Raw genomic sequence first — 24,241 nt, 5'->3', positions numbered from 1 at the left:
AGTTCTAAGTTCCAGGGGACTCATGACCTCAGATGTTTAAGTCCCATAGTGCTCAGAGCCATTTGAGCCAAACTCACACTCCATCACCACTCGTGAATGAAATTCTCATAAGAATGTTGTCAGAAGTATGTTCCTCAGTGTTCCTTTACTCATCACTACTCCTGAGGAGGGAAGAAAACCTATAGTCTTCCATGGGCTGTAGCAGTAATCTGAATTAATCACAAAAGTGTGGTATCCAAAGATAGAACAAATACAGGATGATGCAGCCAACATTCTTCTGTTGGAGCATTTTTCTTCAGTAATGCAGTGCAGTAAAACCCAGCATTGATGGTGGGACCGCTGCAGATACTTACTTTACTTGGAAAGGATGTGAACAAAATGATGGATAATTTTTAATAACTGAAAAAATCACATAGTCAATCATGATGAGCACACAGTAAGGTGTGAATTACAGATTGTCAACCAACAATTATGTTTAGAAATTTGGCATTTAAAAATAGATTCAGAAAAGGAACACGGATCAAGTAAACAGCAGCCCTCAGAGAATAATCAATGAAAGAACAATGGAGTCAACAGTAGTTAAGAACTTTTCTTTGATAACAATAGTACCAATTCTTTGCTGAAGATCACATAAGGATGTTCTTTTAGTAAACTGAACACTGCAGCACCTTTAGAATACTAGAGTGACTCTCAGAAAATAACTGTAGCAAAGCTGTGAATCCAAGATGGTGCACTCAATTTCATCATGTCTGATAACAAGTGCAGTTGTGCAGTTTGTGTAGTTTTGTTTAGGAAAATTAATGGAAACACATATGAGCTCAGTGAGGACAACTTACACAGTGTGGCAAAATTGTTTGAAGCTGGACAAAGGGTATTAGATATATTTTTGAATGGGCTACATGGTGAAGTTGGCCATGCAGTTAGATTGGCACGTAGCAAGACATTTGAAGAAGCAATGTATATGGCAGTTCAGTTTCTGGAAGAGCTATAGAGACCTCAATTAATCACAAACCAGATCGCCACACATTTGAAGCTTACTCAGGAAACATCTATCATGAAAAAAAGCAATAAAACCCAACTTCTCATATGAGAAAGATTCGATGTTTCACCTGCAGAGTGGAAGGAGACATAGCAAGAAACTGTAAGAAGAGGAGCACAGTAGTTACTGTGAGCTCCACTGATGACAGCTACAAAAATGTGCTCTTTAATGGAATTTTTCATAAGAAAAGTGTCCATTTCCTAACTGAGATGGGCTCACATTTCTTTGATGGGATGCCATGTAGTCAAGTAAGGAAGTGGGCAGCATCCAAGCTGGACAAAGTTGGAAATGGGAGCACACTTACGGAAAAGCTATAATTGACTTTGTGATAGGCCACGATAAGTACATGGTGGAAATGCAAATGATAAGGATCAGAGAAATGTTGTATGAAGGTATATTGTGTTTAGATTTTCTTGTAGCTTACCAAGGTCAGATCAGTGTGCCAGGAAAAGAAATCTGAATTGACCATAACAATTATGGTTGCAATGGGAAGTCTAAAGGTTAGACTCAAAGGAACATTAGTGCCTTCAAGCAGTGACACAGTTACACCATTAGAGCTGGTATATTCCTCCAGGAATGAGAAGAACTCTGTATATAGACATCACTGCCAAAGTGAAGGGGAAATAGTTTCTTGTTACCAGAGCTACCAGCAAATGGTGATAGGCTAGACTAGCAGAGACACTGCTAAGTAGTAAGAAGTAGTAAGAACTGTCAGTGTGCTTAAAGAAGAGCCAAGTGAGGAATTGCATGTTCCAGTAGGCATTGCTAGTATGAGTAATGCAGTAGTGGAACTGCCATGAGTAACTGTTGTCGCAACAGTGTTGAACACAAATCCACAGGACATGATTGAAATACTACCAAGGATCAAGGCATGCAGATAGTAAATTATTGTCCATTTCAGTGCAGCATATAGAAATCAATGGACAAAGCACTCAAATCAATCAAGTAGGAGCTGGATACTGAATTAAATCATTTATCACAGGAGGACCAGAAAATAACTTTCCTGTTGCTACTAAGCCTCTCTGACATTTCCTGAGAACAGAACAATCTTCCAGCAACTCCTTTAGTTCAACATAGACTACATATGGGAGAAGCAGCCATACACAATTCCATATAGTCAGTGAGCTTAGTCAAGGAGATGCTTAATGAACAGCTGGAAGTGGGGTCTACTGAACCTAGAGAATCGTAAGATCCAACATGTGCATTACCCATTGTAATATTCAACAAAAAATCACCTATAGGAGAACAGAAGTAAAGCTTTTGTATTAATTACAGGACGCTGAATACAGTTATGTTGATTGATAGTTTTCCTTTGTAAAACTGGTACACTCCTTGGATTATTTTTGTTCAAATCTTCTCTGTTTGTAATTTAAGAAGTGGGCTCAATCAGTTGACCGTACGTCCTGAAAAACAGAGCTGAAACACCATTCATTATGCTTACAGGTGTATAAAAGTGCAACCATCTTCCTGTTGACCTTCAGAATACATCAGCAACATTTCAACAACTGATGGATACTGTCTTCAGAGGATTAAACCCACACAATGTCTGATTAACATTGATGAGGTTATGATTTTCAAATAAGACATGCAACAATACACTGAAAGATTATGAACAGTATTTGAGAGACTGCAAAGTGCATGTCTGTCCCTATCAATGACAGATGTAACATTGCTTTACTAGAAGAAAAATATTTAGGACATAGGATAACCATACACGCAGTCCAACCAAATTTAAAGCTGTGAAGAGCTATTCAGACCTAATGACAACATAGGCCAGTCAATGAAGAAAAATTAGGACAAAAAATTCATGTAATCACAAATTTTTGTACAGAGGTTGGGGGAGTGTAATGAATAACATAGTAAAAATCCTGACTGTCAGGATGTAACCACAGTGAAGGATGGAGGAGCATTCAAAGTTCACTTTGTTTATCTTGACTGTCTCTAAAACCACAGCATCTAGCAAAAATGTTTTGCAGTATAAAATTAAACAACATTAAATTTCCACCAAAAAAGGTTCTATCATTTTTACTTCATGACATAGATTGCATGTTGAAAGTGATGGCAAAAGAGCAGATTTTAAAAAAATAGTGTTTTAATAGTATGAAACAGGCCAATTCAGGAGGCAGCTAGGAGAGCACAAGCACTCATGCTCGCTTGCCACTGAGATAGTGAGTGCTTGCTACAAAATAGGACTGTCAGACATTATTATGTAGTGCAGGAGAAATGCAGACTGTGTACTGTCTTCAGAGGAATGACTGTGTGTTGTTAGCTGTTGATGCAATTGTATATGACTTAATGCCACAGTACAGTACTTAAAGTGGAGAATAGCTCTTTTTAAATCAATGAAAAGCACCATTATGGCTGGGTCAGAAACTCCAAATCAAAAATCAGACACACCAACATCAATTTACAACAAGTCAATGCAGGATGCCCAGCCACAGTTACAACTTAAACCTTTACTCTGGCAGTTTCAAGATACCATATTTGCCAAGCCAATTCCTTTCCCAACACTAGATACATTGCTGACCATATCACACTTATAAATTAAGAACTTCTCAGGTACTATTTGTAGGAACCTAGTTTATATTTTACACCAATGGCCTTGCAGCAGTGGTAACACTGGTTCCTGTCAGATCATCAAAGTTAAGTGCTGTCGGGCTGGGCTAGCACTTGGATAGGTGACCATCCGGTCTGCCAAGCACTGTTGGCAAGTGGGGTGCACTCAGCTCTTGTGAGGCAAACTGAGGAGCTACTTGATTGAGAAGTAGTGGCCCCAGTCTTGTAAACTGACATATGGCCGAAAGAGCGGTGTGCTGAACACGTGCCCCTCCATCTCCACATCTAGTGACACCTGTGGGCTGAGGATGACACGGTGGCTGGTCAATACTGTCGGGCCTTTGTGGCCTGTTCAGACGGAGTTTAGTTTGCTTTTAGTTTATATTTTACACAAAAGCTCACTTGAGAACTGCAACTAAGTACTCACTTAATAAACTGAAAATAACTCCACTACACAAACAAGAGCTCATTGAAGTTATTTTGTCTACTTTCATAAGAGAACTGGACAGGAAACGTAGGGTAGATGTAGTCTGCCTGCAAACTGAAAAGTGAGTATCACTCATGGTGGGGGAAGTTGTCTTTCTCATAAGAACACTACAACTGCTGCACGGAATGACTAATAATCAATTTCCGCAGTAATAGGGTAGAACAGTGTGCAGAGATTTAGGGAGAATCTGTCCATATGCATTTCTGATGTTAGTATTATTAGCAACTCATATGTGTTTTCAATGTAGTGTCAACATACACTATGGAAAATAAACAGTTCATAACTGAAATTTTGAATAATCATGATTAATGGAAGCACTAAAGACAGCCTTGACCATGTCTCCTATATTAGCTTAGCCAGACTTCAGAAAACCCTAAAGCCCTTCATCTGAGCTAGTGATGCTAGTAATTCTGCTGTGAGGGGCAGTCTTACCACAAGAAATTGATAAGAAGAGCATCCAATTTCATTTACGTCTTGGCTTCTGAACAGAGCTGAAGGCAATTACTCAATAACAGAAAAGGAGTTATTTGCACTTGTCTATGGTATAAACTACAATTGATGTTTGTTATTTATCTGAGATTTTACTGTAGTAATAGATCATGCAGTGCTGAAGTGATTACTAAACTGAAAGATACCGGCAGCAATTAGCTTGGTGGGCATTGCATTTAAGTGAGTAGCTGTTCTAGGTAGTTCATTGACCTGGAAAACTAAAAGCAATACAGATGGATTAAGTAGGAAAGCCAGCCGGAGTATGTCTCAAAATAGCAAAGAATAGAAATTAATTAATATGAAAAAGGTCGACAACAGGGTCAATCTTGAAAACTAGAACCTAAATTCAAAGTTGTTGATGGAATATTTTACAAAAGCACTGGTAAGGGGAGCCATGTAGTTGTACCTGAAAGCCCGTGAGAATGAGTGTTAAAAGACTGGTATGATGGTGCTTCAATAGGACACAGTGGCAAAATAGAAACTAATCTACAAATAACCTAAATTTATTGTTGGCCAACTGGAAAGTAGATACAGTTAGCTTTCACATTGTGATTCATGTAATAAGCAGAATGAGGCACACAAAAAGAAAGGTCCATCTTTATACAGATGGTAGCGGCACCTCAATGTTTCAGTATGAAATGTTGCATCTTGACTATTCTGAATCACTTCAAGATATCTATTAATGACAATCTTGAACCAAAGTGCTAAAATGTGGTACACGTCTTTGTTAAAGACTGTATTTTGAAATATGGGCACCATCTTCTATAGTTGGTGACCAAGGTTTCAATTTTACTTTTGGATTCCTACAGGAAGTATGCAGATCATTGAAAATTGACAATCTAAGGACAAAATCAGTTCATACCGAGTGGAATGGTCATGTGTAAAGACTTAATTGAACTGTCACAAAGTGATAAGCCATTATGTTGGCAACAAGCATGCCTTTTGTAGCACATACATACCATATGTAATCAATACTTACAACAGGAAGGTCAACACCAGCATGTGATTCAGCCCTTATGGAAGGCCAATGACCTTGCTGTTTGACCTTGCAACATCTTCAAGAGGCAGCAGCAATGAACACATCAGAGACTTAGCTCTCAGCTAAGAAATTACAGGAATTATGAAAGCATATAAAGGCTTGAAACCCAGTCATTTCTCCAGCAGGCTGCTCAAAATGATCGTGGAGATGTTAACCTAAGGATAATGACTCTTGTTTATGTTTGTATTACTAGTTTTTATTTTGAGTTTTGTTTGTCTTTCATAATCATTCCACATCAATCTGGTGTTCTTTTTGAGTCAAATATGAGTATGGCAGTAGGTAGTGCTAATTTTAAACTTATTTTGTATTATGATATAAGTGAGGTATAAGAGCAATTCCAGAGTGTACATGAACGTGTGAATGTTACTGCACCACTCCCCTTCAATGAAATGATATTGGACCTAGAAATCTCACGGTACCATAGATGTATTACAGCTTAAACACAAGCTGAAGTAGCATGTACAGCCTATAAAATGAAAATTGATTCCTTTTTAGATATAATAATCTTATTACATGTAAATGGGCATAGCATGACTTTAGTGTACTTCACAATAATACCTATTTATTTCAAACAATCATTTCATTCAATTTGAGCTTTAGTGGAACAGAAAAACTGTACAGTCAGAGAGTAAAAGTGATAAATATAAGTTCAAATGGTTTGGATTTAAATCATGCTTCCAATAGTTCTGAACAATGTCAACAACTTTCCCAATTATTTAGTTATGTTTTATCACGTTCGGTTTCTTTGAGTTGATGCAGTCAAAGCCCTGTAATGCTTCCTGAGCATAAAATTGTTACCACCTGTGATAATGTGATGGTAAGCATGCTACAAACAGCATGCAGAATGGCCTGTAGGTGGCGGCATAGTGCAGATGCAAACATATCGTCACAGTATCAGTATGAAGATGGCTGCCCCACTTGCGACTTGCATTAGGGAAGAACAGCATTCTGGCATTCAGTTTTTGCGTAGTGAAGGTGTGAAACCTATTGAAATTCATCAAAGAATGAAGGTACAGTGTGGTGATCCATATTTGTCACAGCAGCAAGTCTACGAATGGAGTAGGAAGTTCGCAAATGGTTGGACTTCAGTGGAAAATGCTCCTCGTCCAGGTCAGGCACAACGAGTTGTGACTCCACAGAACATTGCTGCAGTTGAAGCCATAGTGAAGGAAAACCACCAAGTGACACTGTATGACATTGCAGCATGTTTACAGATTAGTCATGAGTCTGCACACCACATTGTGTATGATGTGCTCCAGTGTCTACAAGATGGGTGCCACGGCAGCTGACACCTGAAATGAGAGAATGACGTGTTAATGCTTGTGAAGAACTTCTATGGCACTATGAACAAGAAGGTGAAGGCTTCCTTGCAAGAATTGTTACTGGGGATGAAACATGGGTTCACTTCCACCAACCAGAAACGAAGAGAACGAGCAAGGAATGGCACCATTCCTCATCACCAACACCAAAGAAGTTTTGAACTGAACCATCAGCAGGGAAGATTATATTGACTCTCTTTTGGGATGAAAAAAGTGTCATTTTGGAGCATTACATGCCTAGAGGAACCACTGTCACCCGTGCATCATACACAGCCCTCCTAAAAAATCATCTGCAGCCTGCAATCAAATCAAAGCAACGTGGATTGCTGTCGGCAGGTGTCCTTTTGCAACATGACAATGCAAGGCCCCACACTGGCCCTACAACAGTTGCAACAATCACAGACATGCATTTTGAATGTCTTCCTCATCCACCGTACTCACCAGACCTTGCCCCAAGTGATTTCCATATGTTTGGACCACTCAAAGACGCAATGGGAGGAAAGAAGTTCCATTCTGATGAAGAGGTACACCATGCAATGCATGAGTGGTTGCACGGACTACCAAAATAATTTTTTTTAAAGGAATTTATACACTTTAAATGTAAGCGCTGGAGGACTTGCATTGAGCGTGGGGGAGATTATGTTGAAAAGTGATACAGCTTTGTACCACTTCTGTGCAACAAATAATATTTTTAAAAATATTTGAGGTTTTCATTTGACTCACCCTCGTACTTCCACCTTATTTAAGATTTATGGTTGCCCTTCATGTTTCCTTGATCCAGTCAACCTGCTATGCAGTGCCACTAATTCTATCATGGGACTTCTTCACCACCTGCAGGGCATTGAGGGCTGCAAGAGAGCTCATATCTATGTCAACTCACTATGAAATGATGTAAATGCCTTTTTTTTAGAGAAATATTCTGTATTCATTTATTCTCATGTTAAACATATACAACATTAGGTGGCAAATCTGTTATTATTCTGAACAACATATTGGAAGTGAATCTCAGAACAGAACATACAAAAATGGCATTTCTCTTCAGCTTCTTTCAACTGTCGCTGCCTGTTGTCATTGTTGACAACTCCTCTTGTTATCTGCATTCCAAAATCTCACCAAACCACACCACAAAAGCATAAGCAACCACTTCACAGCAGGTGGAGATGTTCAGTTGGCAATGTTCTGAGCTTTCTTGTCTCACTCCAACTCTGAACATTGACAAACCCAGTGCACATACAGTAAAAATTCCCTACATGCTAACATCTTCCATCTGATTGCAAGAAAGAGGTGAACAATCTGATACACTACAGCAACAGGTTTATATCAGTAGGTAGTCAGGGCCTTGAGCACACGCTTGTATGTATCGTAGTAAGAATAAGAACATGCAGTTAATTGATTATGGCTGTGATCATCTGTTTGCCCTTCATGACCACACGAGACCACCACTAAAACTAAACTGAACTCCATCCAAACAGGCCTTGGAAGGTCCAATGGTACTGACTGTGTCATACTCTGCCAACAGGCGTCCCTGGATGCAGATATGGAGGGGCATGTGGTCAGCACACTGCTCTCCCAGCCATTGTCAGTTTTTGTGACTGTAGCTGCTACTTCTCAATCAATTAACTCCTCAATTTTCCTCATAAGGGCTGAATGCACCCTGCTTGCTAGATGTGCTCAGCAGACCAGACAGTCACCCCTCGAAGTGCTGGCCAAGCTCAACAGTGCTTAACTTTGATGATCTGATGGGAACCAGTGTTACCACTGCTGCAAGGCCATTGGCTCACCACCATTAAGCCTGAATGAAAACTTGTATAGACAGAATATAGTGGGCTTTACAAGTACAAACAGGAAATACAGCTACATAGTTAGAAGTAACACCTGCTCAAAATTTGGCAGCAAGTTGGCTGATGCACAAAAGCTACTGAAATCATAAATGTTTGAATCTTGGGATTCCCTCAACAAAGCTGATTCTATCATTTTGGTCCTCTTCTGCTTTTTCCCATGATGTGGGAGTCAGAGCATTTTATCTCCTAATCCTTGCAAAATACATTTTCACCTAGTTCCTTAATAGCTTTGTGAGGAACAAAGGAATCCCTGTTAAAAGTGGGTAAACATAAGATTTTGTGTAAGCTAACCAATATGCAGCATTTCCATTACATGATTGTAAAATATCATCACAGCAATACTGTTTACATTTACACTTTACAATAACAACATGCTTACTCCTTTCATGTAGTTTATTAAATCTAACATTTTTCTATATAGATTTGTTTCTTACATTATCTATTTAGAGAACTTTTCTCTAGGGATTTTTATTACAAAAATCAAATCTTTGGTGACTTCAGCCACAGAACCAGACTTTTGAAAATAAGACTCAATTATAACAAACATACATAATTATATACAGTACCTAATTCTTCAATCCATGTTTTGTATGTTACCAGTCGCCACCATACGTTCTGGAATATGAGCAACGTGTTGTAAGGAAGGACATGCATGTGCGCTTTCATTTGTCAAATCCAGAAAATGATCAGATCAGAACATATCTCTGGCCAGCACTTCTTGAGGGCCCTGGTGGCCCGTGTGTACACAAGGCTGTTGTCATCACATGAAAATAGAATAATAAAGGTAAGTTCTAAGTACGTGTCTTTATCAGACAAAATGACTGACATAACACAGTTCTACAGAATGTAGAAGCAAACCAAAAGTCTGTAAAAGTGGGACTAATCATTTTGTAACCTTTCAAATATTTTTTAATTGCAAAAGGAGAGAGCTAGCACACAAAACTTTAAAAACAATCACATATAGTGTGGTTCTCATTCACTCTCTCAAATCTGCATGACTGTCATTGCTGTGCTGTTCATTAGCTCCTATACACCCTCAGTGCAAAGCCTATGTACTGAATTATATCCCAGCATGATTTACATGTGAGAGTGCAGTTGGGGTGCAGTTGTAGAAATATTATGTAACTAAGAGGAAAAAGAGATATTGTGAGCAAACAAGTAGAGTATGTGTAATGCTTCTCTTGTGACTTGCCTTGACTTGTACATGACCAGAGTAATACAAATAATTGAAAACTACTGTTTTTCATATCTAATTATGTGATTTCAAAAACATTTTCGGAACTATATTGTCTTGACTATTCAAACACTTTTACTATTTGGCGATTGGTCACCTTTATTTACATTCTACCAGAACTTTCTTTAACAAAAGCATATCATTTCATATGTTCACTGTCTTTGAATGTAACCACAATGCCTTGCTGATGACACTAAGCCTATTGCTTTCTCCATAAAGTGTTTTGCTGTTTCACATGGTATACATACTGCACCATTAATATGTGATGATTATTGTGGATCTGTTGTTGCTCGTTCACTATTACCTTATGTGTACAGGTGAAACCCAAAATATTTTTTTTTTATTTCTCTGTTAACAAACAGAACATTTCTAGGAATATCAGAAAAATATTCAGGGCATAGTGAAGAATAGGCCTTTGGTGTTGAGAGCAGTATTATTGAAATAATATATTTGTCAACAATATTTCACAATCTGCAGTCTGTTTCACTTGTGGAGATGAAAGAAAAATATCCTGTGGCCACTTCAAACGAATGTTGATAGAAAAACTGCAGTTTGCTGTTATTTCTTTACACATAAGTTGAACAGTCTGGTACAGAATATATCAAACTGGAAGAAATGCAAATCATTGCACTCTTAATTATAAATCAATTTCAGTGAGGCAGCTGCTTCTAATTGCACAGGGAGGTGAAAATGAGTCATTCTTGCATAGATTTGCTCCATAGTAGCATAAAATGCTTAGCTAATGGGAGGTTTTTTCGGCTGACATAAGGGTATGAACCTAAAGGAAACACAACCCAATGGACACTACATATGCGCACAAATGCTACAATTGGTCCTTATGCTGCTTACGGGAAGGCCTAGGTCAGATTAAATGGGCATGAGCTGCTTCTGGCACGCAATAATGAACCATCCCTTGAGTTTTGATAACATAGAATCTTGCAGCATCATTAAGAATTAATGCAGTCAAAACCACTGCCAGATTTTGATAGAGCAGTCAAGGTAAGCAGCGACAGCTGAGTACTGTGTTAATACAAGATACACAATGAACAACATAAATTGCTCAATTTCCATTATTTAGTCCTTTTTCTGGATAGTTAGCAAACAAATCTGTCCACATTACACAGTGTTTACTCTCCCACAAAATGACACAATTCTCTTAAACACAAAGACTGAAAGTGCATTTGAAATGACAGTGTAAGGATGGAAAAATGTACACACTTACCTGGTGGCTGCAGTCTAAGGGGTAGCAAAGGTGAGGGGCAAATGAACTTTAAGAAATTTATGTTTATCAGTGGAGAAAAGTGGGGTGGGGCAAGACTGGAGTATGAGGGGTAGTCATGAAGTTTGAATTATTACCTCAAAAAACTCTAGTTGTTGCCATGAAATATACTGAAGATGTTAGTGCGTCTCTACATTTTCATCCTTCAATCTGACACTTTTAACAACCATGGATAACTTGGAAGAGATGTAGAACTCTGCATTCTGGCTGTTCAGTAAATGTTCTGCCTCAAAACTCATCGCCTCATAATTCTGGAAGTGCTTTTTCCACACAGTGGTATCTTCATCCAAGGAAAGAAGAAGTTGCTGAGTGCCATATCAGGAGAATACAAGGGGTGATTCAAAATTTGATAGCCCAACAAATCAGTAGGTGTGATACTGTCCTGTGCAGAATGAGCTGGGTTGTTGGCATGGAGCATTAACACTCCCTTGGACAATTTCCCACAATGCATTGTCTTGGCAGCCTCCTGTTATCTCAGAGGAGATTTTGGTAATATGCTCCTGTGATGGTTTGCATCCTAACAAACATAATATGTTAACACCACAGTACAACAGTCTCAAAGAGACACTCAGTATAACTGTGCCTGATGGTGGTTTGATCTTTGTCCTTTGGATCCACATGTTTCCACTGTTTGCTTTTCTCCTTTACCTCGGGTTATAGTGACACCCTCATCCATGGTGACTAGGCAGCTAAGGAAGTGAGACGATAACTAAATCGACACCCTAGCTGCAAGCAGGCGTTGATATACATCACTGGGGACATGTTAAAAATGTGTGCCCCGACCGGGACTTGAACCCGGGATCTCCTGCTTACATGGCAGATGCTCTATCCATCTTTTTTTTTTTTTAATTAAATCTCATTTTGCTCGCTTTCGTTCGTTGCATCTGCTCGGGGCGGACGTCGTATGACATCCATTGAAGTTCGTTGTTGATCGATTAACTCAGTTTTTTTTTATTACAGAGGGCACGTAACCCTCTGACCGAACACGCTGAGCTACCGTGCCGGCGTCCATCTGAGCCACTGAGGGCACTGAGGATAGTACACATGCAGGGACTTATCCCTTGCATGCTCCCCATGAGACCCACATTCCCAGCATGTCCACACCACTACATTTGTAGTGTGCCTAATAGATGTTTGCCCATCACACTCATGACTCGTGACAGATTAATCTACCAAGTCCCATATTTATTTATTTATTTATTTATTTATTTATCCTGTGGATCACATATTGTACAAAGTACACATGATATAGGACAAGTCATTTTTCTTAACAAAATATGTAGTTTGGAGAAAAAAATAGGCAATGGACTGCCATTTAAAAAAATGTACACAAAATTGTTCGTTGATGAATATAGTAACTTCACATACAGAGAATACAAACAATTTACATGGGGAACTAAGAAACATGTAGGCAATGTAGTGCTACTTTAAATTTACACAAATAATCACTGAGATTACAGAATAGTGAAAATGTCAACTGGAAACACAACAGAAGGACAATGTCATTTAAAAACTACATTAAACATGAAATTAACATTGAGATTTCACAGACAATTAAGTTTTAATACTAATAGAATGTGTACTTGTACATTCAAAAGCGAATTGAAAAATTTTGGGAAGTGAAACTGAAACATAGTTGTGTATAGTAGAAATTAGGTTATTATTTTGCCTACAGAATGTTTTACTCTAATCACAGTATTTTACAAAGGAACTTTATAATTTTTCATTTCCAGGAATTCTTGTACTGAATAGAAACAGTGCTTTGTCAGAAATGCCTTTAGTTTATTTTTAAATATTGGATCTGGAGCAGTTTTTATTTGTTCTGGAATTTTATTGTGCAATACGACACCCAGATGAGTTATATATTTTTGGTATGATGATGTCCTTGAAAAAATTTGATGGATATTAGATTGCCCTCTGGTATAATGAGCATGTATACCATTGTTTCAGATTAATTTGCCTGTTCTTGAGAGGTATTCCCTGGTGAATAGGATTGTTTCTTGAATGAATAGGGATGGGATGCTTAGAACATTAAGTTTTATAAATTGACATTTACAGGATTCCAGCTTTTTGAGGCCACAGATTATCCTCAGTGCTCTTTTTTGTAGTTTAAATATATTTGTGCTGTGAGTTGAATTTCCCCAAAAGATGATTCCATAGCGGAGCAATGAGTTGGGGCATAGTGTGTGCATTCCCACAAGGTCAATGGCCAGGTAGCCATAGTTTAACTATATATGAAGGTAGTATCTGTTCCTGAAAGAATAGATACCATTGATGACGGTGCAGATTCTCTAGAATGAGATGATAATTAAATCAACACCCTAGCTGCAAACAGGCATTGATATACATCATTGGAGACATGTTGAAAATGTGTGCCCCGACCGGGACTCGAACTCGGGATCTCCTGCTTACATGGTAGATGCTCTATCCATCTGAGCCACCGAGGGCACAGAGGACAGTGCACCTGCAGGGACTTATCCCTTGCACACTCCCCATGAATGCACACACTATGCCCCAACTCGTATGGGACTTGGTAGATTAATCTGCCACGAGTAATGAGTGTGATGGGCAAACATCTATTAGGCGTACTATGAATGTAGTGGTGTGGACATGTTGGGAATGTGGGTCTCATGGGGAGCATGCGAGGGATAAGTCCCTGCGGGGACATCTCATTCTAGAGAAGCTGCACAGTCATCAATGGTATGTGTTCTTTCGGGAACAGATACTACCTTCATATAAAGCTAAGGAAGTCATCAGGACTGACCTGACACAGCTGCATCCAGTTGACAGTCTTTTTGAATGTGTGTGAGTAATTGTAAAATCCAGAGGGTGGTAAACTTTGTCATGTTTTAAACGTTGTGCAACATGTGGAAAATTGATCTATAATTGCTTTTCACTTTGAAGAACTGCATGTTTGCCATCAACTATAGAACTTTATTCAGCATTTTCTACTGGTTTTGTTTGTAGCGACCACCTTCACAGGAAGAAAAAATGCTGAACTTTAGATGGATATGCAGTTCAACTTTCCATTAGATAAACTGAAAACCATCAGAGTCATAAAATGTTTATAGAACCATGTATAACAGGCCACTATTTTTATACCAAAACAAAATTGATTTGACTATGATTCAACAGAATTATTATGAATGTGGTAACTCAAGGTGTTGAATTACATATACCTTAAATGTACATCTTTTTCCTTCCTGTAAAGATGGTCACTGTGACAGAAACCAGTAGAAAATAAATAAGAAATTTGTATGACTGATGGTGAACATACAATTTTTCAAATTCCTGACAGCTGTATTAAGCCACCTCACTGAACTGATTTTCACATTTTCCACTATCACTCCAATTATGATACACTGGTCTTTCAGCACCACAGCTTCCTCTTCTCTTGCAATTCCCAGTTCTTCACAGAGGGGTGGGCTGCCACTTTGTTCTCTGTCATTCAGACTTGGAGCAGACTGGAAGAATCTGGGCCATCTGACTACCGTCATACAATTGTGCTCTGATGCAATACACTTCCACCAACTTGGCATGAACTGTTGCAGTGTTGTTCCCATTCAAATGCAGAAAATGAATTACTGCACAATACATCACTTAATCAATGGGCTGTGCCATTTTCTTTTTGCCCCTCATACAGCATGCTAAAGTACTATGGTATAAAGATTTCAATGTATACCACAACCACAAACATGTACCTACAAATAAACAAAAATAGTAATCATGGAACTGGTTTTCAAGGTAATAGTTAAAACATTATAATTACTTATAATATGGATGTTGACAGAAGAAACCATATTTTTTTTGGTTGCATATGGGACAGAAATACTTCTTGTTCAGATCTTTCAGCAGTGAACCTTAAGTACAGGATGCAGAGCGGGATGGGTGAGCCTCAGAAGGGAGGTAAGCAAAATATTTGTGGAATATGGAAAGGGTTCACCCTGAGGACCATCTGATCTGTACGAAGGGTATGATAGTAGAAGAGTGTCTCCTGTCTCAAAGCTGGGAGCTTAGAGTGTGAAGCCACTGTGCTCAGTCCTCCAAGACCCTCCAGCAGTCACATATGTGATGCACCTTCCATGTTCTCTATTGGCTAAAATGTTGGTGTTGGCATGACAGTCTATTTAGCAGAGATGCTGGAAAAATGTCATGCCTCTGTCGTGAACAGCAGGCTTGAACAGTACGCAGGCACTGGTGAACTTACACTTGGAGAGTACTTGACAGATTCAATGGAAAACGAAGTTTGAAATAAAATTTTACAAAAAATCCTCAGTATCCCCAGACTAGTGGGCCAACATATACATCATCCTTCCTTCTGTAAGAAGTGTGGCTTGCAGGGCTTATGAAAGGGCAACAAACCAGACATTTCATTAGAATGCTTGTTGCTTAGATAGGGGCTTAAAAAAACTAGGGAAGACTGTGTTACAATTGGAGTCTGTAGAGTTATCATGGGGAGGAAATTCACACATAGTTAAATTTATCAAATTTGTCAGTTATGTAAATAACAAGAAATATTAAATGTCATGTTTATGCACAAAACAAAATGTCTTTTGTCAGTCAGTTGTTCAGTAAGAGAGTAATGTTAACTTTCATAGTCCAGAATCATTGAACTACCAACCAAAAGCCAGACAACAATTTTAAGAGTTTTAATCCTATCCTTTGGGAGTAAGTTTATTATAATACCACAAATTACTAAAAGAAAATAAAAATTTGTATTTTTTACTTTTATGTGCCTCTAAAAAGAAATGTAAATAAATGACCCCTGATTTAAATGGCTTCAGATTATATGTAATTCCAGTTTGATATGAGCAGAGCTGTTTTCCTCCATTAACACCATATGTACTCCCATCACCCACTGATTTTGGCAGAACTAACGTTGGAGATCTGTCCACCTCAGCACCATAAGAAACTGTGTCACTGAAAAAATGTCCAAGCTCGTCCCACTCCATTGTTCCCTGTAAGGGAACAATAACAACCTTGAGTTCAAATGAATCTTGAATCAAATAAACAATCAAATCCTACATCTACATCAAGGTTAACTACACTATAGCCTCAACTGGAAAAAGGCTATAGAAACTAGCTAGATCATCTGATAAAATATCACTGCCTCAACCTGAGTACATCACTGTAAAAATGCCAGTACAGCAAAATATCAGTGAAAACTTTACGGTATCAATTTGTTCCACACCTATTACACACCAGCAAAGTGTACCAACAAAGTGTAGAAATAACAAATCTGGCAGGAAGTTTGTTGTTCATCATCTAGGAACATGTCAGTCCATATAAGAAGACAAAGTAACAATACATGGGAAAACTGCAAGTTGCATGCCTTAAAATAACATTCATATAACAAATAATGAATGGCATACCATCAAAGTAAATGTAGAAATCATCAGACTATGAAAAAAAAACCATACATAATCTTAAAGCACACATACAAGATACTAGTTACATTGGGTGCTAAGTTTTATGCCAGCAAATTTGGAGTATCTCTTCTGGTTTTCGAAATAACAAATAATACACAATGAAATGTAAAAACTAATTTTCAGTCAAAAGCCATCCAATACATACAAAGCGCAGTAAATAATACACCTTTGGTATGGGAAACAAATCAAAAGCCTTCTTCTAAATTTTACTATGAGGTTTAACTACAGCTTACAGTAAAAAGAAATAATACATCTACTCACTGTAAACAATATTAAATTACCAAATGTTCAAATTATCTGTCCATACAGTTAACTCAAGGAGTTCATTGATATTAATAGATAAGCACAAAAATTTATCCTAAACACACTAGCCACACTCCAGCAAATGAAGTAGTGCCTTATAACACACACACTACAAATGAACTAGGTTCCACCATGTATTCTCGTTCATTTGGCTTATTTGAATGTTGGATTGAAATTTAAAAAACTGATATAAGGAGCTACTATATTATCTTAAGAAATAACTGTACTATGTCTCACTTGAGTACATTCGAATGTAAAAGAACAACCACAGCTAGCATAAACACTAGTACTAAGATGTTTTGATCCATATACATCTAATTATTCTGAATGATTAAGCTCTAGTAATTCACTAGTCAAAAGGCCTGCTTCTACATGTAAGATCCATTTAAATCACACAACTTTTTATAAAAATAATGCTGAACACATCTTTTACATGAACTTCCTCCACATGATTTTCAATTTCAACTTAATTTACTCAACAACTCATTTGATCACTATCAAAATTCCAGCACCATAAAAGAAAAATCATCAATCTGTGTTATCTTACTACACTGTACAATGTTCATTTAACCCATTTATTAGTTATAGTATGGACATCAACCAAAAGAGCTCATGAGGAACCATATCTGTGGTGAACTGTCAGTACTTTGGCCCTATATGGAACAGCAGTGTGTATTCTTCACACAAAGCACAGAAAAAAAATACTAATCTTAGTTAATCTAAAGAATGAAAATGTGCAAGTAGATGAAAATAAAGTTATTCTACTTCAGTATCACTATAGACGATGCCTAGCTTCAGTCAGTCACTTATACATGTATGAGATTATTATATTTTTGTACACCAGACAGGAATTATTTGATGGAAACCATTTTGTCTATTCGCATGATACTAGAAACAAAGAAAATTTTATGCTACCCAGCCACCACCTCAGACTGTATGCCCAGGCATCTCAATACATGGGAATGAATATTTGTAGTAAATTAAAAGGCAACAAGTTGATGTAGATAAATTTAGGTTCACTTAAAAGAAAGCTATATGAAGTACTGACACTGAAGTATTGTTACTCAATGGATGAATTCATGCAGGACAAGCTGGAAACTTGAGTTGGATACAATGTGTTACATATTCCAAGAAATATCCTTATAGTGTTATTACTTATTGTAGTGCTATTGTTTGTTAATGTAAAAATCATTGTAGCTGTATTATAAATTTTTGACATGTCTCCTGTACACAACCAAATCGATTGCAAATGTACATCATGTGATGAATAAAACACAATTCATGCAATTCACATGTGCTACTAACATGCCAGTATACCAAAAGTTAGATATCTCACCACTATGCAGTAACTAATTGATATGAAGTCCACTGGCACAACATGTCAGTCATATGTCACCTGTAGTCAAGTAATTGTCCCCAAGACACAAAGAAGCTCATTTAACATAAAGCAGTTCCATATAGCAAAGGCTTCCGTTATAACTTCAAGTTGAACAAATATATTTCAAGGAAGATGCAATACATGAAAGTCACAGATCAAGTAAACAGAGTAAGATGTGTGTACACTTTAACAGTCAAATCATAACTGTGTCCGAGTCTAGCGGCCGCTCTGGCTGGCTGCATGGCTGGTAGACAGCGCCGCATGTAGAGGATGCATGTAACTGCACAGCTACACTTTGAAAGATCAGCGAGTCACAACACTTTTCCCCCCTTTGAAGTTTTTGCACAGGTCTTGATGGAGGTGGCCTGTCGATTGCTAATGTCCATAGGTGTTGTTTGACTGGCCGTAAAGTCTCGAGGAGGAGGCTTCCTGTACGCACGGAAGTGTTCCCAATGATAACGGGTCGAGATGACAGGAGACGTGGGGGTCGAATCTGCTGGGGCCCCGTGCATCAATCTGCCCGTTGTGGCAAGTCCAGTTGTTATAACAGGAGACTTGGGCGATGTGTCCGCGTCTGTAGGAGAAGGAGGTGAGTAGAGTTGCTCCGACAGATGATGGTCATCTGGTTCCTGCATGGGCACGTCCCCTGGTGGTGTCAGTTCTTGTGCTGGCACCAATATGATGGTGAGAGGACTGCGCTGTGAGAGATTCCAGTATCCCAAGCATCAGGTAGAGCTGAAGGTGGTGTAGCGGCATCCGGAACAGGCGTTGCCGGCACACGAGGCTGAAGCTGGTCCGAATGACGCACTGCAACACCCATGTCCATTTGGATTTCATACAGGCATTGGCCACGGTGTCGTAAGATGTGGCCAGGACTCCATTTTGGCCGCCTGCCATATCCCCGTACACATACAAGGTCATCGGTGGTGAACCGGCCAAGCAAAGGCACCCGCGGCCGCAGAAGATGAAGTAGCATGTGGGGCTGTCAGCCATGTAAGAGCTCTGCCGGGCTGTGGTTGCCCATGGGGGTGAAACGGTAAGAAGCCTGAAATTGGAGAAGCGCATCATCAGCAGCAGAAGAAGTCAGGAGTTTCCTCATCTGAGCCTTAAATGTGCGGACCAGTCGTTCAGCCTCAGTGTTTGACTGTGGATGGAACGGAGGGGCCGTGACATGCATGACGTCATGATGGGCACAAAAATCCACAAAACTGGAAGAGGAAAATTGTGGACCATTATCAGTAACAAGAATAGAGGGAAGGCTTTCCAAAGAGAAAATGCGAGCTAGAGCATTGGTGGTTGCCGCGGTGGTAGGCGACGTGCAACGGACAATGAAAGGAAAGTTAGGGTAGGCGTCAATAACGAGAAGCCAATAAGTACCTAAAAAAGGTCCCGCGAAGTCAGCAAGTCCTAGAGCTTCTCTGGTGAAGGCCACAGTGACAAAGATGACTTTGGGGCGGCGGCCTGTGATGCACAAGGGCCGCAGGCAGTGACCATGTGTGCAATTTCAGAGTCGATGCCGGGCCAGTATACATGACGGTGAGCCAGATATTTTGTGCGAGAGACACCCCAGTGCCCTTGGTGAAGGAGGCGCAAGACCGAAGAATGCAAAGATGCAGGTACCACAACACGCAGCGAAGCATTTTTGGTGGAAAGGAGGATAACACCATCCCTAGCCGTGAGGCGATAACGCAAAGCGTAGTAGTTCTGCAACGGATCAGAAGTCTTAGCGGACGGATGATCTGGCCAACCCTTCTGAATACAGCTTAAAGCCCGGGAGAGGGTAGGGTCAGAACCTGTAGCAGCCGCTAGCCGGTCCCTGGTGATGGGGAACCTCGTCCACAACCCGCTGCTCAGCAACATCCAGGTGGAAACACAAAAGTTCGTCCCTATCGAATGCCAGATCAGGACCCAACCCATGGGAAGGTGAGACAGTGCATCAGCATTCGCATGTTGAGCCGTCAGCCGGAAATGAATCTCATAATTGAAACGAGACAAGTAAAGAGCCCAATGCTGGAGGTGGTGTGCAGCCTTGTTGGGAAGTGACGTTGATGGATGAAACAAGGAAACAAGTGGTTTGTGATCTGTAACAAGATGAAATTTGGATCCATAGGGAAAAACACCAAACTTATGAAGAGCATAAATAATGGCCAAAGCTTCTTTTTCAATTTGAGAATCCTTTTGTTGGGCATCTGTGAGAGTTTTGGAGGTATAAGCAATGGGTTGTTCAGAAGCGTCAGAAAAATGGTACGCAAGGACTGCACTGACCCCATATTGAGAGGCGTCCGTGGCAAGAACAAGATGTTGGCCAGGTCGATAAGTAGCCAGGCATGGGGCCTGTTTCAGCATAGTCTTCAATTTCTGGAAAGCCGCATTGCATGACGCGGACCAGTAAAAGGCACATCTTTATGCAACAGGCGACGCAATGGCTGAGCCACCGAAGCAGCAGACGGTAAGAACTTGTGATAGTATGCTATTTTCCACAAGAAGGCCTGCAGTTCCTTAACAGATGTAGGGTGAGGAAGGACATCAATCGCAGTGACAGTTTTCTCAAGCAGACGAATACCATCCCGAGAGAGTTAAAACCCCAAGTACGTGATAGATGCCTGAAAAAATTTTGATTTCTGAAGATTACACTTAAGACCGGCAGTCTGTAAGACATGAAAAAGTGTGCGGAGATTTTGAAGATGTTTGTCAGTGGTGGAGCCAGTGATAACAATGTCGTCCTGGTAATTTATACACCCAGGGACAGTGAGCAATAATTGTTCTAAGAATCGCTGAAACAGAGCAGGGGCACTGGCAACCCCAAATGGCAATTGTTTGTATTGATAGAGGTCGAAAGGCGAGTTAAGGACCAGAAACTGCCGGGAAGCAGTGTCGAGAGGGAGTTGATGATAAGCTTCTGACAGGTCAAGTTTAGAAAAATACTGGCCTCCAGCAAGTTTAGTGAACAATTCTTCAGGTCAAGGCATAGGGTAAGTGTCAATAAGGCATTGAGCATTTACAGTGGCTTTGAAATCACCACAGAGACGAATATCACCATTTGGCTTAGCAACAACAACGACAGGAGAGGACCTCTCACTGGAAGCAAGACCCCTGAAGCAGTGAGACGATCCAGCTCCCATTTGACCTGATCACGAAGGGCCATAGGAATGGGCCAAGCCCAAAAAAACTTAGGCCGAGCAGTGGGTTTGAGCATGATATGAGCTTCAAAGTCGTTTGCACGGCCTAAACCAGGAGCAAAAAGTGACGAAAATGTCATCGACAAGGAATCCAATTGAGCATAAGAAATAGCATCAGAGACGATATTGACAGAGTCATCTATGGAGAACCCAAAAACGCGAAAGGCATCGAAACCAAAAAGATTCTCCGCATTACTATGGTCAACCACAAATATGGGAACAGTGTGAATGACAGATTTGTAAGATACCTCAGCATCAAATTGTCCCAAGAGAGAAATCTTCTGTTTATTGTAAGTCCGTAATTGTCTAGTGACAGGTGACAGGATTGGAGAACCCAACTGAAGATACATCTGAGAATTGATGAAAGTGGCAGCAGAACCAGTATCCACCTGCATGCAAACATCTCGACCAAGTATTTGGACAGTGAGGAATAACTTCCCTGAAAGGGAAGAAGTACAATTGACTTGCAACACAGAAGCAGAATCAGTGTCATGTTCATAAACATCATGTATGTTGTCAGATTTGCAAACGTATGACACATGACCCTTTTTTTTTGCATTTGTGACACACGGCCCAACGTTGTGGACAATCTTCTCATGAATGTTTCGTAAAACACCGCGGACACGAAGGAAGTTGCCGTGGGTTTTACTGCAGTTTCTTAGAGGTTTGTTTACGGTTAGGCCGAGGATGCACTTGGGAGCGTGCTGTGGCCACGTCGGCCGGCGGGCACACGCCACACGCTTAGTCAACATCGCACAGAGGTTGTATTTCCGTGACATCGCCCCATGCCTCTATTTGCGCTCCAGCAGCGCAAGAAATTTCAAAAGACTGAGCGATGGATAGGACTTCATCTAGAGTCAGATTTGCCAACTGAAGAGCACATTGACTAACTTCTTTGTCGGGCACCGATCGGTTTATAGCATCCCGTACCATAGAATTGGCATAGGATTCTTTGTGAACTTCAGTAACAAATTGACACTTTCTACTGAGGCCGTGAAGTTCAGCATCCCAAGCGCGATAGGATTGATTTCGGTTGTTTTTGACAAGATAAAAGGCAACACGAGAGGCTACCACATGCGTTTGCTTTTGAAAATAGACGGACAAAAGTGAGCACATTTCAGCAAAGAACAAAGACGCAGGATCTTTCAAAGGAACCAATTGCGACAACAACCGATACATTTGAGGTGAAATCCATGAAAGGAACAGAGACTTATATGTTTGTTCGTCCATGACATGAAATGCCAAGAAGTGCTGTTGAAGACGTTTTTTGTAATCAGACCAGTCTTCTGCCATCTTGTCGTCAGGAGGAAAAGGAGGCAGAGACAACAACGAGAGACGCCCCGCATTTGATGCCGCGACGAAATCATGAATCGCATTTGTGAGAAGCGTTTGCTGTTCTATGAGACCTTGCAATAGTTGCTCTAAAGTAGCCATGGAAACATGTGGGTCAATGATAGAAAAGAAAAATCACTACCTCATCACAAATTGTTATAACTTCAAGTTGAACAAATATATTTCAAGGAAGACGCAATACATGAAAGTCTCAGGTCAAGTAAACAGAGTAAGACATGCGTACACTTTAACACTCAAATCATAACTGAGTCCGAGTCTAGCGGCCGCTCTGGCTGGCTGGCCACTTAGGTGGCACTGCTGCTGCATGGCTGGCAGACAGTGCTGCATGTAGAGAACGCGTGTAACTGCGCGGCGGCAGTTTGAAAGATCGGCGAGTCACAACAGCTTCATTCAACATGTCTACATCAGATTCCACAATTATCACAGGAGCAGTAAAGGTATATCTATTTCACTCTAAAGTCTTGAAAGCATTACAAGATTAAAATAAAAGAATGTAAAAGCTACTCAGTACTGTACACTTGGACTGCAGTAGTTACACATCAATGATGTAGAATGCACACAAGTGAAATTCAAGATTATTAATTACAAAATTGTTTGAGACAGTTCCAATCTGCGAGCAATTTGTAACAGACAAAGTTATTATAAAGTTTTTCAGTCTTACATTTCATGCACAAAATCCATAAAGAACACATCACTAACATTTGAAAATTGTTGTACTTTCAACATTGCAGCACTGTCAGCAATCGTGGTAATCTAATATATAAGAAACTATCAGCCTCAATTGCAGTAATGAAACCAATCTTTTCCTAGGTTTCAGCCCAAATGATTGAGCCTTCTTCAGAAGATATACCTGTATCTATAATTTGTCTAAGAGGGCATGGTCTAGAAATAAAACTAAAACAGCCTGAATAGGCATAGTCACATTTTAAAAATGCAGTACATAAGTACTAAGTCAACACCAAGTTAAGTGGCATGGACTCGACTAACATCTGAAGTAGTGCTGGAGGGAATTGTCACCAGGAGTCCTGCAGGGCTGTCCATAAATCCATAAGAGTATGAGGGGGTTGGAGATTTCTTCTGAACAGCATGTTGCACGGCATCCCTGATATGCTCAATAATGTTTGGTGGCCAGCAGAAGTGTTTAAACTCTGAAGAGTGTTCCTGGAGCAACTCTGTAGCAATTTGGGACATGTGAGACATCATATTATCACGTTGGAATTTCCCAAGACTGTTGGACATGAATGGATGGAGGTGATCAGACAGGATACTTACGCATGTGTCACCTGTCAGAGTCATATCTAGAAGTATCAAGGGAC

At 39.8% G+C, this 24,241-nt stretch overlaps 1 protein-coding gene across 1 annotated transcript in view; it reads left to right on the top strand.

The window, feature by feature from the left end:
* The window catches only part of LOC124606264, a 402,667-nt gene that overhangs the window by 361,219 nt on the left and 17,207 nt on the right, over positions 1-24,241 (top strand). Inside the window, exon 12 of the mRNA XM_047138242.1 lies at positions 9,371-9,554. Coding sequence (XP_046994198.1) covers positions 9,371-9,538 — 168 coding nt within the window. The 3' untranslated portion in view covers positions 9,539-9,554. The remainder of the gene's footprint in view (positions 1-9,370; positions 9,555-24,241) is intronic.

Source organism: Schistocerca americana, chromosome 3 (assembly GCF_021461395.2).
Source record: "Schistocerca americana isolate TAMUIC-IGC-003095 chromosome 3, iqSchAmer2.1, whole genome shotgun sequence".
Classification (NCBI taxonomy): domain Eukaryota; kingdom Metazoa; phylum Arthropoda; class Insecta; order Orthoptera; family Acrididae; genus Schistocerca; species Schistocerca americana.
The sequence above is the reverse complement of the archived record's forward strand: the minus strand, read 5'-3'. Positions and strand labels throughout refer to the sequence as shown.